Below are 22,152 nucleotides of genomic sequence, written 5' to 3' on the forward strand. Positions count from 1 at the left end.
AGCAATTTGTCTCAAACCCCCTTATCGTCAAAGGAGTATTTCTTGTAGTTGGATGTAAAAGATTTGAATTTATAGATATTAACATTTTACTAAATGCTATTACTATCAGTGTTGGTGTCTAAGCAGGATTCAATGTCAGGTAACACCTCCTTTGTAACCTTTGGGAGGAAGGAGATAGGATTAGTTTTCTCTAATTTAAGAGTAGATCCATTTTTACTACTCAGATACGGTTTTGGGGCAAATATAGAGCTTGACTTAGCAGAAAGAGGCCAAACAAAACAAAAAAAGAAGGAAAGCATGTTCACTGAACTCTGTCAACTCGACTATGGAGGACTTAATACATCTCTTAAAAGTAGTCTGAATAATTGTAAAATCAGATGTCGAGGTAACTCCAGTAATTTGAAAGGTGGGGAGCGGTTGACCAGTCCTGGGGTGACACAAGTTTATTATAACTAGATCCCAAGTTAATGAAAAATGTTTGAAAGGTTTCCGTAGTTATGATGCATAAAATGGACTAGCAACGAATGATGTGTGTCAATTACCCCACAAATACATTGGTTCGAATTGGGGCTACAGTACACGTGAAAATCCCCAGCTCAAATAAAACAAATTGAAAGTGTGTGGTATGTTAACAGAGATTCCAATATTCCCTCCAACACAGCAGTCACCTGTGTAGGATTGTTAAAATTATTATAATAAAAATGATTCCATAACAAATCAATTTTCCTAGTATGTTCAGCCAAGATAACATGAAAACGGGGTGAGTTATTGATAAAAGTCACCTTACCTAGGGTGATCGTGTTTGCTATAATTCTGAGTAAGCCCCCTTAGATTTACCAGTTACTGATGGAACTGCTGGCGTAACAAAGGAGCTGTAGCCATTTACATAGACAGACTGCTCTGCCCAATTTTCCTGAAAGCAGATAAAATCAGAATTCGTAAACACTTTATACCAATTTTGATTATCCTTTTTGTTTTCATAGCCCGCTATATTCCTAGAGAGAAACTTTATATCACTTAGGGACTCCTGCGACCAAATTGCTGTTGGTACTGGTGAGAAGGATGATGGAGGGTCAATTGGTAAGGATGTAATACTGCTTAGTGAATCTAAAATGACCAACTGAACCCTCTTCACGGGTACCAAACCAGAAACCGTTTAAAAATCGTTATAAAGAACAGACTGAGGAGGCAAATAATTAAGTGGAAAGATCAGTCAATCACATGCCTCCATATCTTCCAACAATGAGTACCTATTTGATAGAGCAAGGGCATCAAAAGCCACCTGGGCAGGCTTATGACCAGTTCTCACTAAAGAACGGACCTGAGTGAGTACGGTGGAACTACATACCTGTGCGGACCTATAAAAAAAAGCCCAACGAGACTGCATAAATCTGAGAATGGAGTGAAGGGGCAACCGGTAAACTCCCTAATGGGTTTCTCACTAGCCATTCATTATCAAAGGTTAAAATAACCTGTCATTGTTGGTTGTTTTTACATCAGACCCAATTCACTGCGTTATTCTGGCCATTATCAAATGATTTTGGATGAGATGACCGTGATTAGAGTTTTGAGTCATCCAGTGTCTTGCCTTGGCCATCAGCTGAAGTGAAGATTTTCTAAGATTGGGACGTAATAAAGGCATGTTGACTAAAATTTAAACATAGTGACAAGCTGCAGGAGGGAAGTTCATGTATTGTTGATTTGGTTTGCTATGGGCCTGAGTAGACGGGAGATTTACCATAACCTATGGTCTTGATAAGTCGTGTGATTGCCCCTTACGCATAGAATCTTATATGGTCACCTGCGGTGGGCAACACCTAGGGACCAAATCTACATGGTCTGGACCTATAGGATCCCTGCTGGTGGCCAACTGATTTTCAACACAAGGATGACCAATAGAAGTAGAGGGTGATTTAGCTAACTCAGGATCATGTTTTCACAATTAAAACGCAAATTATGACTTTCACAATTATAGTTTTTTAAGAGTTTTAAAGACATCAGAGGGAATGACCTTTAGTGCGATCTATAGAATCTAAACGGGCATAGATTGGTTGCAAAAGTTGTTTAAAATTATCAAGAAGATCACACCAATATGAGGGAAATGTAGTCTCTGAATGTTTCTGGCCATTCATACATGTGGAACTCGCTGGCATAGCGGCCTTTCTGATCTTCTTGGCAGGTCACTTGGAGGGCAGTATCGCATAACCTCTTTTTCATTTACCATTTACGGAGGTAGCGTCAGTTGGTTTCTCACTAAATGTAGAGGCAGGCTGCCAATGTTCGGGGTTGGTACAGAGACTGCCGGCAATTCTGGAAGAGAAACCCCATATAGTTTCTTTACAACGCCCTTAGTTGGAGAAACAACTTGATTAGATGACTGCCCTGTCCCTGACCCCAACAAAATTCTCTTTTCTGTAAGTACGATGTATTTTTCTAATGCCGATGTTGCCTTGGCCAGAAAGGTATCTAAAGAGGTAACAGTTGCCTCCTCTGTTGCTCTCAGCTTTTTCTTGCCCAAGGTGGGCTTGTAACGGGGGAGTGTATAAGTTAGAGGGGGGGCCCAGCCCAGCCCAGCCTCCACCGGGCTCCGACGGGCATGGATGGGTCCGCCCTTGGCCCGGGAGAGGCCCATGCAGAGGTACCACGCTGCTGCCTATAAGCATCTCCGGGTGCCGGAAGAGTGATGCTTTGTGCAGTGGAGCCTGGGGCTGTAGTTCGTGTCCTGGCTCTGCTCCGATGCGGCCCCCACAGCGGGACCTAACTGCTGCCTTTAAGCGGCTCCAGGTTGTGGTAAGAGTGATGCATTGTGTGGTGGAGCCTTGGGGCTGTAGTCACTGCCATGGCTCTGCTCCAATGCGTCCCCCACAGCGGGACCTCACTGCTGCCTTTAAGCGCCTCCGCACACGGGAAGAGTGATGCAGCGTGCGGTGGAGCCTCTGAGCTGTAGTCCGTGCCCCGGCCCTGCTCTGATGCATCCCCAGGGAATCTCTAATAGAATGCTCTACCTTGCACTCACTTCAATTGTCCAACTTAAGCATAATTGAAGACTTGAATCTTCATCTTGATTTAATCAACAATAAAGAAATCCAGGACTTTACTAATGACCTGGCCACTTTCCAATTAGCTCAGTTAGTAGAACATTCAGCTATGAGGCAAGCCATCTGCTGGACCCTTTTCTTTTCAACCTGGCCACCCTTCAAACTGCTCCCCCTAGTCCAGTGACCTGATCAAACCATTATATGGTGCCTATGACCATTGATACACCTAGCGTTGAAAACAACATTACCGGTAACCCCACAATGAGAAAGCAGTAGCATAAACTGGACCCTTCTGCCTTTTCAAGGTGTATCGAAAGGAGTGTGCCTCTAGTGGACTCCAATAGAGAACGGGCGGAGACTTCCACCAAAGCATGGAAATATTCTCTATTGTGAACAACCTGATTAAACCCACCTCCACTCCTGGATTAGCAGAAGCTTCTAACAGCCACTGCAGCAAGCTTGGTCAATGATCTTTATCTTTACTTTAACAGGGGTGAGAAAACAGTCAAACCTGTCTCTCTTGACACAGGGACCTACCACTCGCAATGGTTTCCCTTGGACCAATTGGCTCTACTTGACGCAGATTCTATTTCTACCTTAATGCGTCAAGTGAAATCTGGATCTCCGGATGACCCATTTAAACCTGAATATATTTAAAAATTTCAAGAGAGTGTCACACCCATATTTATAGAATTAGCCAAACTTGCTGAGCACTGAAGAAGTATCAATATCATGGGAACACGCCAAGGTTATCCGTCTTCTAAAAAAGCCTTCGCTAAATGCCACTCAGCCAGAAAACTATTAACCCATTTCTCTTCCGTCGTTTCTGTCCAAGGATGAGGAGAAACATGTAAACAATCTCCTAACCAAAATATAAGAACAATATAAAATATTAGATTGTTCCCAAAATGGATTTAGAACATACAGCACCAAAACTGCTCTTTTAACAGTTACTGAATCCCTTTGCAGTACTGCAGATGCTGGCAAATCCTAGGCTCTGATACTCCTGGATTTAAGTGTGACCTTCAACCCTGTCTCACATGCAAATATATTAACTCGCCTCACTGCCCGGGAGCTACAGGGCATAGGTCTGGCCTGGTGTACCTTCTTTTTAAAGGAGTGGTCTTTTAAAGTTATACCCCCCTTTCGTCTCGTCACAAAGAGGACTGGCTCCTGGCATCCCTCGGGGTTCGGAGCTCAGTCCTATCCTTTTTATTATTCATATCAGACCTCTGGCGGAGGTAGTGAAATATTTTGGAATATGGCCAAATGGATGCGGGACAACTGTTTAAACTGAACTAAAAAAACAGAGATCCAAGGAGTACCCAGCCTAGCTGCCTGTATGCAATTTTACATGCCCTCTAGAACACTACACTCCACCAATCTATACCTGTCCCACATCCCTCGTCACAGCAGAGCCAGAATGGGAGGTTTCTCCTTCCATGTCTTAGCTCCGACCCAATGGAATTCTATGCCTCCTAACCTTAGAAAGCTTTTCCGGAAACAGTGGAGGACACAGCTCTTCTCCATGTGGACTGACGATTTTGCCTCTCTGCCGCTGTGTTTCTTAGGATCCTTTTATGTCCCTTGATGATATTGTCTGACACCTGGACCCTCACCTTCCCCTCAGGCCAGGCAGCCTTCAGGTGTTGTGCTTTCTAAGGCTCTGCTCCCCTCTTGTAAAGGGTCAAAGTGGTAACACCCTTGCAACAAGTGCCTTTATCAGCCGCAGTATTAAGATATAGTGCACACCAAGTAAAGGCCTGAAACAGACCCAAAATGGAGCATGCACCTACATGATCGCCTCCCCTGTTTGTGCCTCATATGTATCTACCTGTGCACTTCCTCCGTTTTTATGTCCCGCGCGAGCTTCTCTAAAGACTCTTTTGATCCTTCTACTGCCAACCATGGCGTTTATCTATCAGATCATTACCTGATGTCTGCTGTGTTCATCGAGTCACTCCGCTGCTTTAGCTGTCAATGAACCCTGCTGAGCGAGTACACAGGCATAAGGGAGTATGGAAGGTGATGAACAGGGAGTAAGGTAAAGCTGATTTTAAGAAATTCCCAATGTTGTAAAATGCTATACTCACCTGAAAGCAATGGACATCTTGTTCCACTCTGCCAATGCTCCTTCCCGACCTAGCACCAAATGAAAGACATTAAGTCAGATACCATGGTAAGGTAGAAAAAGACAAAAAGCAGACATGTATTGGCAGCAGAGATATCGCAGGTATATTACTGGTTGTGATGGAATCTCTATAATAAATGCTGCAATCTTCCAACAAATGCTTGAACCATCCCTAGGAATGTGGCAAAGATAACTTAACAAACAGAAAAGTAAAGACAGGCGTTGGAACTTAAGCTTCTCCAGTGTAAATTGGAAAGTACTGTCAAGAGGAGTGTGAATGGAGCTACATTTGTTATATACTTCCTGAAGCGTTACCTTTATTATATACTTCCTGGACCGTTACCATTATTATATACTCCTTTATTATATACTTGCTGGAGCGTTACCTTTATTATATACTCCTTTATTATATACTTCCTGGAGTGTTACATTTATTATATACTTCTGGGGCATTACCTTTATTATATACTTCTTGGATTGTTACCTTTATTATATACTTCCTGGAGCGTTACCATTATTATATTCTTCCTGGAGCGTTACCTTTAATATATACTTCCTGGAACGTTACCTTTTTTATATACTTCCTAGAGCGTTACCTTTATTATATACTTCCTGGAGCGTTACATTTATTATGTACTTCCTGGAGCGTTACCTTTATTATATACTTCTTGGATTGTTACCTTTATTATATACTTCCTGGAGCGTTACCATTATTATATTCTTCCTGGAGCGTTACCTTTAATATATACTTCCTGGAACGTTACCTTTTTTATATACTTCCTAGAGCGTTACCTTTTTTATATACTTCCTAGAGCGTTACCTTTATTATATACTTCCTGGAGCGTTACATTTATTATGTACTTCCTGAAGCGTCACCTTTATTATATACTTCCTAGAGCGTTACCTTTATTATATACTTCCTGAAGCGTTATATTTATTATATACTTCATGAAGAGTTTTCTTTGTCATGTAGCCTTGAAAGTGTTACTGCTGTTATACAATTCCTAAAACTGAAGTGACAGCAACACATCCTGATCCATCTCTTCTTACACAATCCCTTCTTCTTTAACCCCTTCGCCGCGGGGTTAATTCCCCCACGGCGCTGGGGGAGGTAGGGTGCATGAGCACCACGGTGCTTGTGACGAGCTCGGCTTGTCACGCTGCACGGTGGTGCTGTGCTCATGACGAGCTAAGCTCGTCATGGCCACACCCGTTTCTGTGGAACGCTAAGCACAGCAGGGGAATTATCCCCAAGTGTGAGCGCCGCGCGGGTCATGACAAGCTCAGCTCGTCATGAGCACAGCGCAACCGTGCCTCATGACGAGCTGAGCTCGTCATGAGCACGGGAGGGGTTAAATGAAATCTTAGCCATGTGCGTCTTCGTAAAGCTGTACCTCTAGCAAGTGGGCACTCCATGTGTGCTCTTTCTGTACTGAGTTACTGTGTGAACACCGAAAAATCACCTCCTTTTCTGAATTAAGTAAAATCTGACATGTTCTATAGAACATTTAGTTAAATATCTGTGTATGGTGAAATATCTCTTGGTAACTTTCGTTAATGCGAATGACCAGATGTCTTTTACAACTAGTTAAGTATTGTGTATTCACATGCTCTTACATTTCCATTTAGTGATTTTAAATCTCTTTACATCCAATAGGAAACCAGCCTTGAATGCACAAATGATCGTGAATAATGACAGTAATCGTGAACATCTGAAAAATGGTGGTTAGAAAAAAGAGCTCCAATATTTAGGAAAAGATCTGCATAAAGACTGAGGAACATGAACATAAACTGATAGATCCTGGAAGAGGCATTCAAGAGCAACGCTGTGGATGTAAGAGTCTGAGCAGTGCACCTCCACTCAACAGGATAAGAAATGACCTCTAGAAAATTAAGGCAACAACACTGACAAACCACTTCCTGTATAAACAGGCCTCTACCACCAGCTTTGATCATGTGTTCGGTATGAGGTAGATACAGCATTTCTCTGCTTCCTGTAATGATGGCAGACCACCATTGAGCACGCTAGGTGTATTGTAAACGTTTTCTGGCCAAACCACAGGAACAAGATAAAAGCACAAGGGAGTGGAGCCAGACAACTGAAGGGTAAAGGAAAGAGAGGGTCTCTGATCTACAACAGACTGTCCCAATTTGCTTCGACCAGAAGGAAGACTGATCTTCACTCATAAACATGCAAAACCATTCCGCAATCTAAAAACATAACCACCTACAAAGAAGCTTTACTTGCCACAATTATAATATATGTAGTTGGTGAGTCTTGTATTTCATTGTGAAATCTGAACAACCATTCAAAATACCACAGACATACATGGAATATGAGAATAACACAAGTGCTTTATCAACTATGTTAGCTCCTCAGGAAACGCAGTCATGGGATGCAGACAAATATAAACCCGACCCAGAGACACTAACCAAGAAAGAAAAATCATACACAAGCAGCAAGAGCTTTAGTTTGTGATCACTACTAAAGAGCCATCAGCAAACACGCACAGGAGCAGCAACGTGCAATTGCAATGAATATGTGAAGAACTTTAGTCAGTTAGCACTCCTAAAAGATCATCAGCGGACACACATGGAGGAAAAACCGTACCATTGCACTGAATGTGTGAAGACCTTCAGTCATTTATCACAACTCCAAGTTCATCAGCGAACACACACTGGGGAAAAACCATACCATTGCACTGAATGTGTGAAGAGCTTCAGTCATTTATCACAACTCCAAGTTCATCAGCGAACCCACACTGGGGAAAAACCATACCGTTGCACTGAATGTGTGAAGGGCTTCAGTCATTTATCACAACTCCAAGTTCATCAGCGAACACACACTGGGGAAAAACCATACCATTGCACTGAATGTGTGAAGAGCTTCAGTCAGGTATCACAACTCCAAGTTCATCAGCGAACACACACAGGAGAAAAACCATACCATTGCAATGAATGTGTGAAAAGCTATAGTCAGTTATCACACCTCCGAAGACATCAGCAAACACACACTGGGGAAAAACCGTACCATTGCACTGAATGTGTGAAGAGCTTCAGTCATTTATCACAACTCCAAGTTCATCAGCGAACACACACAGGAGAAAAACCATGCCATTGCAATGAATGTGTGAATAGCTATAGTCAGTTATCACACCTCCGAAGACATCAGCAAACACACACTGGGGAAAAACCGTACCATTGCACTGAATGTGTGAAGAGCTTCAGTCGGTTATCACAACTCCAAAGACATCAGCGAATACACACTGGGGAAAAACCATACCATTGCAATGAATGTCTGAAGAGATTCAGTCAGTTATCAATTCTTCAAGTTCATCAGCGAACACACACAGGGGAAAAACCATACCATTGCACTGAATGTGTGAAGAGCTTCTGTCGGTTATCACACCTACAAAGACATCAGCGAACACATACTGGAGAAAAACCATACCATTGCAGTGAATGTGGAAGTAGTTTTAGTGATTCCTCAAATCTCAAGATTCATCAGCGAACACACACAGGGGAAAAGCCATTACAGTGCTGTGAATGTGTGAAGAGCTTCAGTGGGTCATCAGACCTACGAAAACATATTCGAACACACACTGGGGAAAAACCATACCATTGCAATGAATGTGTGAAGAGATTTAGTATGTTATCAAATCTTCGAAGACATCAACGAACACACACAGGAGAAAAACCATAGCATTGCAGTGAATGTGTGAAGAGCTTCTTTCAGTTATTGGCCTACAAAAACATAAATGAACACACACTGGGGAAAAGCCATTCCAATGCAGTGAATGTGTAAAGAGCTGTAGTGGGTCATCAGACCTACAAAAATCAATCAGTCAATCAATCAATCAATCAATCATTTGTTAAGCGCCCTTCATACCCGAGAGGGTCTCAAGGCACTGGGGATGGGGAGGTGGGAGCCGCTACTGATCGAACAGCCAGGTCTTTAGTATCCTCCTGAAGGTCAGCAGGTCTTGGGTCTGTCGTAGGCTCAGTGGGAGGGTGTTCCATGTCTTGGCGGCGAGGTGGAAGAAGGATCTCCCGCCGGTGGTTGTTCTTCGGATGTGCGGGACGGTGGCGAGTGAGAGTTCGGCGGAGCGGAGCCGGCAGTTGGGGGTGTAGAAGGAGAACCGTCTGTTGAGGTAGGCTGGGCCAGTCTTGTGGAGTGCCTTGTGTGCGTGGATGAGGAGCTTTAAATATATCCTCTTGTTGACGGGAAGCCAGTGGGGGGTGATGTGGCCGTGTCGTAGTACATCGAGGATCAGTCGTGCCGAGGTGTTTTGGATGCGTTGTAGTCAATTGATGAGCTTGGTCGGGGCTCCTGCGTAGAGGGCGTTTCCGTAGTCGAGTCTGCTGATGACGAGGGCCTGGGTGACTGTCTTTTTTGTATCTGTCAGGATCCATCTGTAGATCTTGCGGAGCATGCGGAGGGTGTTGAAGCAGAAGGAGGAGACGGCGTTGACTTGCTTGGTCATTGAGAGTGTTGAGTCGAGGATGTGCGTGGTCGGTGCCCCCAGTGCCATTGGCCACTAGGAGTCATCCCAGGCTGACGGGTTGGAGCCGAGGATGAGGACCTCCGTCTTGTCCGGGTTAGCTGTCTGTTAACGATTTTCTCGATGACCTTGGCCGGTAAGGGGAGTAGAGAGATGGGTCTGAAGTTCTTGAGGTCTCTTGGTTCTGCCTTGGGTTTTTTGAGTAGGGCGTTGATCTCGGCGAGTTTCCAGCTCTCTGGGAAGGTCGCAATCTCAAGGGAGAGATTGATGACGTTGCGTAGGTGGGGTGCGATGGAGCTGCTTGCTTTGTTGAAGATGTGGTGCTAGAATGGGTCTGACGGAGAGCCGGAGTGGATTGTGCTCATGGTCTTGATGGTGTCATCGACGCTCACGCTGGTCCAGGCTAGCAAGGGGACATTGTCGATGGTGTGCGGATTGTCTGTTGTGTTGCTGTTGGGGCTGTCTCGATGTTGAAGCTGTCGTGCATGTCTGCTATCTTGCGGTGGAAGAAGGTAGCGAGGGAGTCGCACAGGGCTTGTGACGGCAAGATGTGTTGGTGTTGGAGCTGGCGTTCGAAAGTTCCTTCACGATGTTGAAGAGCTCCTTGCTGTCGTGTGCGTTGTTGTCAAGGTGGTCTTTGAAAGAGGTCTTCTTGGCAGCCCTGATGAGGTGGTGGTGGTTGCGGACGGCGTCCTTGTGTGCTGCGTGGCTGTCCGGAGTTTGTTCACTGTGACATTTCTTCTCTAGTTTCCGGCAGGCTTGCTTAGAATCTAGGAGTTCTGGGGTGAACCAGCTGGCCCTCTTGCTGGTGTCTCTTTGGGGGGGGGGCTTCTTCAGCGGGGGGAGTGTGTTGGCACAGACCTCAATCCAGCGTCTGAGGTTGTGGCCAGCGACGTCGGTGTTGGAGGGTTCGGTGGGTGGGCTGAGAGCGAGGTTTGCATGTCTTCGGTGATTTTGCTCCAGCAGTGGCGGGGGATGCAGCGTTGGTCGGTCCAGAGGAGTTTGGTGGTGTGGCTGATGGAGACGTGCGGGCTTGAAGAGAAGACGGGGTCGAGCGTGTGGCTGGCGGAGTGGGTGGGCGTTGTGACGAGTTGTCTCAGTCTGAGGTTGGCGAGGTTATCGATCAGGGTTGTGGAGTTGTTGGTGTTGTTCTCAAGGTGAAAGTTCAGGTCTCTGAGGAGGATGTAGTCGGTGGAGGTCAGGGCGTGCGTGCTGATGAAGTCGGCGATGAAGTCGCTGAACTGGGGGTGGGGTCCTGGGGGTCGGTAGACGAGGGTGCCTGGAAATTCATGTGTTCGGCGGTGCTGAGCGCGTCGTCTGTGCTAGTTGAGACCCTGATGCTGTCCTTGTGACGTCTGGGGAGGTTGTGTTGAGCAGGTCCCAGAGCTCGACGGCGTGTTTATGTGCAGAGCGGGTGTTCAGTAGTATGCATCGGATGTGGTCAAGGATTTTCTTGGTGGGTGGTACGTCGGCTCTGTGGCTGGTGTAGCTGCAGTTCCGGCAGGTGAAGGGACTGTGTGTGCGTTTCGGGGCGATCTTGAAGCAGTTGTCGGTCCGTCCAGGATTGAGAGCGTGCAGAGTGCTGACGTCGGAGTGCTGGCGTCGTAGTGGCGGCGGTCGTCGTGGCGGGGGCCAGGGGTTCTGGCGCTGGGTGCGGTCCAGATGCGGGCGGGCGCAGACGGGCTTGCCGCGCACCAGCGGCGCGACCGCGCAGAGGCCGCCATGTGTAGGGAGGTGGGAGTGAGGAGCAGCTGGGAGGCGGGAGGCGGGGGCAGCAAATGGGCAGTCAAGGGGCAGAGCCGCAGGGGACGCAGCGGCGGGGCGGTGAGGGGCGACGAAGGAAACAGAAAGCAAAAGGGCACAACAATTGAGGGGGAAACGAGTGGCACAGAGGGTAGAAAGGTCACAGAAAGTGCAAAAAGGTCACAAGAATACAGGGGGAAACAAGTGGCACAGAAGGCAAAAAGTTCACAAAAAGGGCAAAAAGGTCACAGAAAACTGGGAAATGAGTGGCACAGAGGGCAAAAGGTCTCAAGAAAGGGCAGAAGGTCACAATAAACGGGGGAAATGAGTGGCACAGAAGACAGAAAGGTCACAGAAATGCAGGGGCAGCTAAGCAACAGAAGGCAAAAACGGGCAGAGAGACATGTGGGCCGCGAGGGGAGCAGAAGGAAAAACCGTGCTGAGAGATACGGGGGCAGCGAGGGGGGCAGAAGGGAAACCGGGCAGAGAGACACGGGGGCATCGAGGGAGAGAACCGGCACAGGCGGTGCTGTGCGGAGGGGGAGCGATCTACCTGGAAGGGTCAAGGGTCGCTCTCCTCACCGCGCAGCGGCCGGCCTATATGGGGAGGTGGGAGGGAGGAGCAGCTGGGAGGCGGGAGGTGGGGGCAGCGTATGGGCAGTCAGGGGGGCGGGGCTGCAGGGGACACAGCGGCGAGGGGCGACAAAGGAAACAGTAGGCAAAAAGGCACAACAATTGAGGGGGAAATGAGTGACACAGAGGCAGAAAGGTCCCAGGAAAGGGCAGATGAGGTCACAAAAAATGTAGGGAAACGAGTGGCACAGAGGCAGCAAGGTCACAAGAAAGGGCAGAAAAGGTCACAAAAAATGGGGGGAAATGAGTGGCACAGAGGCAGAAACGTCACAAGAAAGGATAGAAAAAGGTCACATAAAAAACAGAGGGAAACGAGTGGCACAGAGGCTGAAAGGTCACAAGAAATGGCAGAAAAGGTTACAAAAATGGGGGGAAACGAGTGGCACAGAGGCAGAAAAGTCCCAAGAAAAGGCAGAAAAGGTCACAAAAAATGGGAGGAAACGAGTGGCACAGAAGGCAGAAAGGTCACAGAAATGCAGGGGCAACTAAGCAACAGAAGGCAGAAACGGGCAGAGAGACACGGGGGCCGCAAGGGGGCAGAAGGAGAAACTGGGCAGAGAGACACAGGGGCCGCAAGGGGGCAGAAGGAAAAACCGGGCAGAGAGACACTGGGGCAGCGAAGGGGGCAGAAGGGAAACCGGGCAGAGAGACACGGAGGCAGCGAGGGATAGAACGGGCACAGGCGGTGCTGTGCGGAGGGGGAGCGACCTACCTGGACATATTCAAACACACACTGGGTGATAGAAATGGGATCACTGGCTGGCCAGGTCTTGCGCCAAAGTCAGTCAGAGACCACCACTTCCACGTCAGGGCAAGGGAGTTACATGCCAAGATAACCCCTGCTCACCCCCTTGGTAACGTAGCACGAGCAGTAAGGCTAAACTTGGAGGCGATGTGAGTTAAGTGTTTGCGCACGCACCACCCAGCAACAACACCCAAGGCCCACCACAAAGGAAATTCCACACAAGGTTATGTATAAAAATAGCCTTTGTATTACACCAAAACACATTAGATAAAAACACACACAACAGGCACGGGCAGAATTTACAGGGGATATGTACAAGACAGGGCCACATGGACCACTGTCAGGAATCAACACTTTTAGAACTTAGCACTTGGTATATCACTTAGAACATAGAATATAAAATCACTGTAGCACACAACCAGTAACTACTGGTAACAGTTAAGTACCTCCTACGCAACCCTAACCACCTTAGGAGAATATTGCGCAGTGAACCAGGACCTCACTAGCACCACCTGTACTAGCAAGAACAACCACCTAAGTATCACAATACCTGTAGGGGTATAAGCATAGGAACATTACACATGATGCATAAACATTCAGAGGTGTAGGGAAGGAAAACACATGATGCATCAACAACACATTCAGAGGTGTAGGGAACACAATTGCGCCAAATTCACTTAAGTCACCACTTGTGGCAGTCCCTAGACCAACTGGCCTCTCTAGGGCTAGGACGCCCTGTGTCCCAATGTCAGGGGCCTAAACTTAGCAGCTGCCCACAAAGTGCTGGGCAGCTGTGTAGATACTGAAGGCCAACGTTGGAGCCTCGTGGACTCAAGAACAACAATGGGACCAAGCACAGCGTGGGAGCCTCGGGGCTCTGACCAACTAACTGTGGGCTGGGGGCCCCGTGGCCCTAAACAAATACAATGTTACCCAAGAGCCTCTCAGGGCTCATAACCGATGTGGGCTGTGAGCCTCTCTCAGGGATCTAGAACAAAGAAATGGCACCTCGAGCCTCGCAGGCTCGTAACTACAACGGGGCGCACTGAGCCTCTCGGGGCTCTCAAGACAAATGTGGCGCCATGAACTTCTCGGGGCTCAAACAATGCTGTGCCCCCGCGAGCCTCTCGGGGCTCGAGCACACTGGGGCTTTTGCTCTGGAGGGGAGGGGCGGGCACCGACAGTGTGTCCCGACGTCCCCTCCACCACACGGGAAACAGCTGCCCCACTCACCGGCTTCTCTTGGGCCTGGAGGCAGTCTCCGGTTTTGGGGCGGCTCTTCACTCTTGGGCGGCGGGGCTCTCCTGACAACGGAGCCCCGCCTGCACCCTCCGTCGCCTCTTTGCCCGCTGCCCGGCTGCGGGCGGAATTCCCGGTCGGGCCGCGCTACGATTGGCCGGCCGGCCAAACACTTCTGGGTCGTCGTAGGCAGAGTGGTGGCCCGGCGGTGGACAAAGCAGCAAATGCCGGGTGGGCACCGGCTTTCCTTGTAAAGTAATAGATCGAGGTGGGCACTCGTAATAAAATAAAGAACACAGCCAAAGAGGGGCAATAAGTGCCGAAAATCGGCAATTCAATAATCGGGTCGAACGCCGGGTGGGCATCGGCTTTTACAAATAAAGTGCTCCCCAAGCGCTACAAGCAAAAATAAAGCGCTCTTAAGCGCTAGAAGCAGAACAAGGCGCTCCCAGGCGCCAGGGGCAAGGATAAAGCTCCAGCAAGGTTCTGGAGGCAGGCAGGGGGGCAAGGCTGGGCCCAGAGCCAGCTCACTGGGCCTCCATGCAGGGAGGCAATCCAAGTGGCGGTCCTCCTGCCCAGCAACAGCAGCAGCCCCCTCAGCTAGGATCCTGGAAGAGAACAAATTGTAAGGGGACACAGCCCCTTCTTATACATGAAATCCCTTTGTCTCAGGGTGCAGGGTGGGGGAGAAACCAGTTGCAGCTGGTTTTGGAGCACTCTTGAAGTGCTCAGTCCCGCACTCTATTCACTAGGGAGGCTAGGGTCATTGGACGCACCACAGGGGGCGGAGCCAGCATTGTGTGGGGAAAGCCCAGCCCTATTCAGGATCCAGGTGCACTCCTCCCCAGCCATCAGCATGCTAATCTCCACACTCACCACCGGGCAGACCCATCATGACTCATGGAGCCTGGCATCCCAGCCAGCTCCAGCCAATCACACGCCAGCATCTTTACAGCACACACACAGCCATGTCTAGAAGTGGCACTTCCACACTAGACACATACACGCCGCATACATCATTTTGCAGCATTCAATCACACGAGTCCGCACATACCAGATTCGAGCCTGTACACCCCACGCACCAGGAACTACCAGGGACACATACCTTCCCCATGCATTCCTATGGGAGGGCAGGCCAACCTTACTCTACGCACTTAGCGTGCACGCACTTTCCACTGGGACACCGTGAAAGTGCGCAGAACCCAAAAATCACCATCACCAGGTCACCATTAAAAGCAAAAAGTTTAGGGGTGAACCTGCCAGAAGGGCCAAGTCCAACACTGGGGAAAAACCATAGAATTGCAATGAATGTGGAAGTAGTTTTAGTGTTTCCTCAAATTTCAGAAGTCATCAGCGAACACAGACAGGGGAAAAGCCATTACAGTGCCATGAATGTATGAAGAGCATTAGTCTGTTATAAATTCTGCAAAGACATCAGCGAACACACACAGGGGAAAAAACATCTGATTGCAATGAATGTGGAAATAGTTTTAGTCGTTCCTCAAAATTAAGGAATCATCAGCGAACACACATAGGGGAAAAAACATTCAAGTGCAGTGAGTGTGTTAAGTGCTTTAGTCAATTATCAGAAATACAAAGACAACAACGAACACACACAGGTGATAAACCTCTACCACTGCAGTGAATGGGAAAGTAGTTTTAGTCGTTACTCAGCATTAAGGAAACATCAGCATACACACACAGGTGATAAAACCCTACCTTTGCAGTGAATGTGGAAGTAGTTTTAGTGCCCCTTCAACATTAAGAAATCTCCAGCGAACCCACTTAGGGGAAATTCCATTCAAGTGCACCACACAAACACAAACAGGAGAGGACCCATACCATTGTAGTGGATTTGGAAGTGTTATCGGAAGAATTTACAGCTAACTACAGAGATTAGTGGTAAAATCTATCAACACAGCACACATGAATAAGTTTAACAAGCACAGACTGGAGAATATTTCTAGCTGATTTTGGTGTTTAGTCATTTTGTGCAATAACTCGTTCAATGACAGCTGCTAGAGATCAACGTCCAAAGGCACAAGAAGTCAAAGTAGGAAATTGTGACCTGTAACTGAGAGTTAATGCTTGCAGTGCACAACATTTACCTCCGAAGCACTGACTTGGGAGACATTATGCTCATTTCACTCATCAAATGCATCTGTTAATGCACCCACCATAGTGGCACTTCCCCAGAGGTGTCCAATATCAAGCTGGACCCTTGGGAAATGTGCTGGCTTACCACTAACTATGTAAATGATTCACAGTGAGATTAATTTTATATGAATATATTTTAGACCTTTCTTATTTACAGAGAATCAACCAACCAACTCCTAACTGGTGAAAGGACAGAATTTGTGCATGATGGTGAAAGTATTGATTGGAGAGAGAGCTGACGAAAAGTTTAGTTCTTAATACGTTTCTGAAAGCTTGACAGTTAAGTAAAGAATCTTGAGCAGTAAAGAATTCCAGCACTTACAGTCCAGATCTATCAACTCCCTACTTTACATTTCTTAATCCTTGTCACTGGAAAAACAATCTGGATTTAGAAGTAAAGGAACACAAAAGATACTGATTTTTGATACAAATGATATTCAGGTTTGTTTTTACAAGTAAAAAGAAACTCTTGTTTTATAAACTGCCGGTGAATGAATGGGCATACAAAGTATGTGCTGCCTCGTGAGCAAGCAGTGAAACTTTGCGATGCAGTTGGGACGTCCTCCGACCACAAATAAGATGGATCGTAACATTCTGAAACATCTGTAAGGTGCTCTTGTGTTGCAGTAGCGTCAAATAAACGGTGTTCTCATAGCCCAACCTTGCCTAGAGGAAGGAGTTCACCGATATAATATGCACATCAGAAGAACGGATACATCTTCAGTAGCCAAAGATAGTAGAAACGAATGCTTTCCACCAAGTTCATTTGAACAAATTGTTGAGTCTAGGATGTTCTTCCTGCTGTCGACCATCATCATCATCACCACACTACCACACAGCCAGTCAGGAACAGGAACAAGACTGCTCTTCAGCACACCCATCCTTATACATAACACACTACAGGGGTTTGCTCCAGGGCCAAACTCACTTTACTTTCACGTTATCAGCAACAAGTTCTAAACTGAACAAGTGGTTTGTATGGCCATTAGTGGCATAAGCAATTTGAAACCCAATACTTTAGAAATCTGTATTAGTGATACATAACCAAACATCCAAACACCACCCATGTATGAACATCCAAAAGCCTTTAAAAACCACACTACAGAGGTGTGTACCTGGATCAAACTCAGTTTACTTTGAAATTAACATGAACGAAATTATGATACAGCAAGAACAATCATGAGGCTATGAAATGTACACAATGATGACTAGATTTTACATATTAATACGAAATGTATGTTTTTAGATGTGTAATAAAAGTAAAACAACAAATTTATTTGAATTCATGGTATTTGACTGTTGATTGTATAGGAGATCTTAAATGTGATTTCTTCCCTAAACTATAAAGATCATTTGTGATGTCAGCAAGGAGTCTAGTTTATTTGGAAATAGAGGGATCAAATCTCAATAGCATGACTGCTTTCAGCTGTGAGTCTGGCGCAGGTGGAATCATAGGGAACTATTCTCGCCAGTATGCCTTCTCTCAGAGTGCGAGTTGTTTTTTTGCTTGAGATGGTACTACCTCTCCTTCTGTGTTAATGAAGAGAGAAATGCTACCTGTAATACTGAGGTCTGGGCTTCACTCCTGTGAGAACATAATTCAGTCGTTTCTACCCAATTCATACCTGATTTGTTTAGTAAACATAAAAATATGTCTTTATCCTGGCACTACTCTTGTTAATAATCCGTAAAAAATACCATAGAATGTTGAGTATGTGAAAGCAGCGTGCCACACAAGGGATTTAAACATGAATTTGTCAAATACAAAATGTACTTTTTTATTTTTTTAAGGTTCTTATATAGCGCTGCTTTATCTAATAATATCTGATGGGTTTTCTTCGAGAGCCCTTTCTCCTTCAGAAGAAGTTCTCCATCGACAGACCCAGGGGGAATTCCTATGAAAGGCTGACAATCTGTCCAACTATAAACAGAGTTGCATTTTTTATAGAGTTGTAGCGTGCGTCCACCACACCCTCAATCCAGCCCGTCTTTCTTGAGTGATTTTTCTATTTTGGGTTACATTTGAAGACTGTACCTAACCTTTATAGTTTGACAGGTGGTCCACGGTCTGCCTGAGGAGCACGCGTAACAACTTCCACTACCCCATTGGACTACCGTCCACCATATTTAGCGATCTCCACCAACCTGGCTATCCCTGTGTCGTCAGAGGAGCAACAGGAGCTCCTCTAAAAGCACCCAGGGCCCGATTCACAGAATGAACTTAAGTCTCAATCCTAAACTTACTACTATTTTGGTATTCACAGAATGCACTTACTACTTTTGGCATTCACAGAATGCACTTACTACTTTTGGTATTCACAGAATTAACTTACTACTTTTGGTATTCACAGAAGTTAGTATTTTGTCTTAAGTTTGTCTTAAGACAGACTTAGGACAGACTTAAGACAAACTTAAGACAAAATCCTAAGTTCTGTGAATACCAAAAGTAGTAAGTTCATTCTGTGAATACCAGAAGTAGTAAGTGCATTCTGTGAATGCCAAAAGCAGTAAGTGCATTCTGTGAATACCAAAATAGTAGTAAGTTTAGGATTGAATCTTAAGTTCATTCTGTGAATCGGGCCCCAAACGTTTGCTGAGTGGTCGCCATGTTTCACACAGGTGCCCAACAGACTTTTTTGTTTTACTCCTAAAGTGAGAGTTTACTTTTGCTTTTTGTAAAACCAATAAATAATGTACTTGACACACTTAGAGCTTTCTACCAGGGAGTTTAGGTCTGCGCTATATCATCAAGAGATGCTGTTTGCAGTATAGCGGGGGAAGCTTTCCGCCAATCTTTTTCATTGGCCGAAATTCTAATTGCTGATTGGTTTTGCCCAATTTAATCCGGCCTCCTGACAGCCATGTCGTTATTGTTGTCTTTCCACGGCTATCGGCCCCTTTACTTTTAAAGCTGTTTTGTTCCCCTGCCTCCCCCGTTCCCTCCCATAGTCTGTGCCTCCCTTTACCACCACCAACCCTCCACCTCCTCCCGTTCGTGACTTTTTTAACACACGTCCCTCCGTTTAAAATGCAATAGGTCTCGCGTAAATACGAGTCCTATTGCATTTTAAATGCTTGTTTGTCTCTGATTGGTGGGTAAACTTGTACTTGTTTTTTGTTTCGCATGCACGCGATACCTCTGGGGCTGCGCCTGCGCCAAACATACCGTATGCCTTCATTTGTAAGGAGACCCTGGAGGAGAGCGTTATCAGCGTATTAGCACAACTTAGCGTAATGCCAGGAGGTGTCGAAAAACTGAGAGCGGCCAACCTGTTTAGTTTCAGTGTTCCACCATTCATGCCTCGTCGCCGTGGGAACCTCTTGCTGACCCCGCCCCAAGCCTGAGCCACGGGAGCTGCTCATGAGCCAGCCTCTACCACCCGGTAGAGGCAGAAGCGGCGAGGGCTAGAGGGCAAGAGACCGGAATACAAACCAGTCTGCCAGCAGGACCCAAAACCAAACGAGACCGGGCGAGTTAGCCCACCGCTCACTTCGCAGCTCTGAAGATCAGCCTTGCCACCGGAGCTGCCGGTCCGCAGCCAGCATCAATGTGGTACGGACCGAGGATGATGCCGGTAAGTGCTGGTCTACTGTTAAAACGTACTAACTCTCAGCAGCACGGCCAAGTCAACAGAGATGTATGCAGGTGTCCAAACCAGCAACAAATCCGATTCCAGCTGGGCCGCCCAATATGTATCGGTAAATAATCACTTGTAGTAGGGCTTTAAGTAGGATGAAAAAACTGAGGGGTGTTTCCCATAGAGTGTGTCCAATGTAATTGAGGGCATGGCTTAAGACACTTATGCTAAAAATCTGTAGTGTGTGCCTGACTGGTGTTTTGCTGTTTCTGTCCATTCATCCTTATATAGAACAGAACAAGTAACATTACATGTACAAATGAGCACCACCTGTGATTTCGTTATATATAATATTAAACATGCTTCAGTTCTTGTAGATGAGAATGTGGCATAAGTTTAGAGCTACCGACCTTCGAGCTGAGCGCGCAGGTTTGAGCCTCACATCTGCTCAACATCCTGGCATTCAACAAATGACCACGTCCTTGCGTGATGTCACTGGTGCTCATGTCTGCCATATAGAAAACTGACAAACAAATCACTGCAAAGTTGCATCAAAAGCAGTGCTGGGTGCTATATTGACGAGTTAAGTTTCTTTCCCCTACCAATAGGGTAAAAATGGAGAGCCAAATTGAGACCCGTTTCAGCACCTGCTTTTCAAAGCTGACAGTTCTGAGCATCGGCAGGACCCGGCCCACTTAAAGCCCTGACTTGCAGTTACTTCCACCCGATAGTAGATTCATGCTGCTTACTTGATACATTGAAGCATAAACAGGCTCTCTGTTTGCTCTCTCCTCAGTCCCGTCACCAATCTGTTACTTCTGGCGTTCGTGAATTGCTGCATAATCTTGCCTCATGCTTGGGTTGAAATCTGGAGTCTAAAAGATATTTTGACAACATATATGCACAAAATGCCCTCACCCCCAAGTGCTTCGAGCCTCACCTGGTATTGCTCAGTGTATGTTTATTTTCTTACATATTGACTGATTGAAGGTTCTTTGTAAGGTGACAACCTTTGTGGTAGGCCCTTAATCAAAACCTTTTGCAAAACATTGGCGTTAATAGCAAAAATATTCAGATCAGTTACAGAGCGTTCAGCCTCTGTCATGGTGCACTTTGAACCTGGCCATGCCCTCCCAGACTGCAGTTGGATCTCAGCCCGTAGGGGGCTGCAAATGAAGCCTTGAAATCACTGTAACTGCTGCCATTGTTGACAATCGTCACAAATTCCCAACAATCACTGTTTTCCATTTCATGAGGATGAGTCACTCTCACGTTTTTCTTGTCGCCCACCAACGGCAGGAGATCCGGGCTCTGATAAAATGTTTTGATAGCTGAACTTTTGTTCTCTGGTCAATTTGTATTTTTTAATCAATGTCCTCATCCTGAAGCCGTTTAAAGTTGTTATATTTGGGCGCCTCTGTGAACAAATAGCATTCTGCTGCATGATTATCAGCTTTTCGTGGATAGATTATACTGCTCGGAGGGTGTTTTGCTGAACTCTGCTTTTACAACGACCTGATTTTTGATACTCCTTTCACGCACTTTACTACATCGGAGTATGGTTGTATCCCGAGCTTTCAGCCTCTCTGTGCTGTGCAACCAGACACAGTTTGTAAGTAGTAGGCACTGTTTCTTTTTCAGCTGTCTGTTCCTCCGTTTACTTCATAGTACAGGAGACAACAATCTTCCATTTCAGCCTAGGGCAACTCAAGGTCGCACAAACCGGTCAAGAATGGCTGTTACCTAATAAAACTCATAGGAACTGCTTTGGGGAAATTGTAAAACACCATTTCAGTAAGATTGGTTCTCATGTATAAATATATTTTGCAAGTACATTTATATCTGCTAAATCACTTTTACTAGTCAGGAAAGCTTTACCGACTTGTCAAAGGGGTAATGCTTCTTATTTCAAATCGCAAATAGAAAGGGCTTTAAAAATGGCCCATTTGTGTTTAACGGCTATTCCTTTCTGGTCAGGTCCGATGTGTATAAGGCTACAGAACAGAAGCAATGGGAGCTAGGTGGAAAAATGGAGGAGCTCCGAAGGTTTTGAGCAAAAGTGCAGTTAAAACTCCCCGCTATGCTCCGTATAATCCGGAACAATAAAATGTATAATTACCGCTCAGTAGAGGATGTTGAACCATTAATAACTAAAATGAGTAGTGTGAACTTGCCAAAGTAATAGGCTTGCGTAGTTCTTTAGCTCTCCAGTACTTTAACAATGTATAAATAAATTGTGTGTTAGTAAATCCCCCTAGGATTGCACGCCTATAGGCATTATTATGCCTAATAATGTAGGTAGGGTTCCTCAGGGGAGGCTTCCTCGGGGGGGGCACAGTAGAAGGGGGAGGTGGTGGGGGAGCACGGGGGGGAGCAGTGGAGGAAA

General features: G+C 46.2%; 1 protein-coding gene across 1 annotated transcript in view; it reads left to right on the plus strand.

Annotated features, from left to right (window-relative positions):
* Positions 1 to 11,303, plus strand: part of LOC144823231 (uncharacterized) — a 44,123-nt gene extending 32,820 nt beyond the window's left edge. The window contains exon 2 of the mRNA XM_078681611.1: positions 6,827 to 11,303. Within this exon, the coding sequence (XP_078537737.1) occupies positions 7,763 to 8,872 (1,110 nt within the window). The 5' untranslated portion in view covers positions 6,827 to 7,762 and the 3' untranslated portion in view covers positions 8,873 to 11,303. The remainder of the gene's footprint in view (positions 1 to 6,826) is intronic.
* The last annotated feature ends 10,849 nt before the right edge of the window (positions 11,304 to 22,152 follow it).

The sequence above is a fragment of the Lissotriton helveticus genome, chromosome 1_1, assembly GCF_964261635.1.
Source record: "Lissotriton helveticus chromosome 1_1, aLisHel1.1, whole genome shotgun sequence".
NCBI lineage: Eukaryota > Metazoa > Chordata > Amphibia > Caudata > Salamandridae > Lissotriton > Lissotriton helveticus.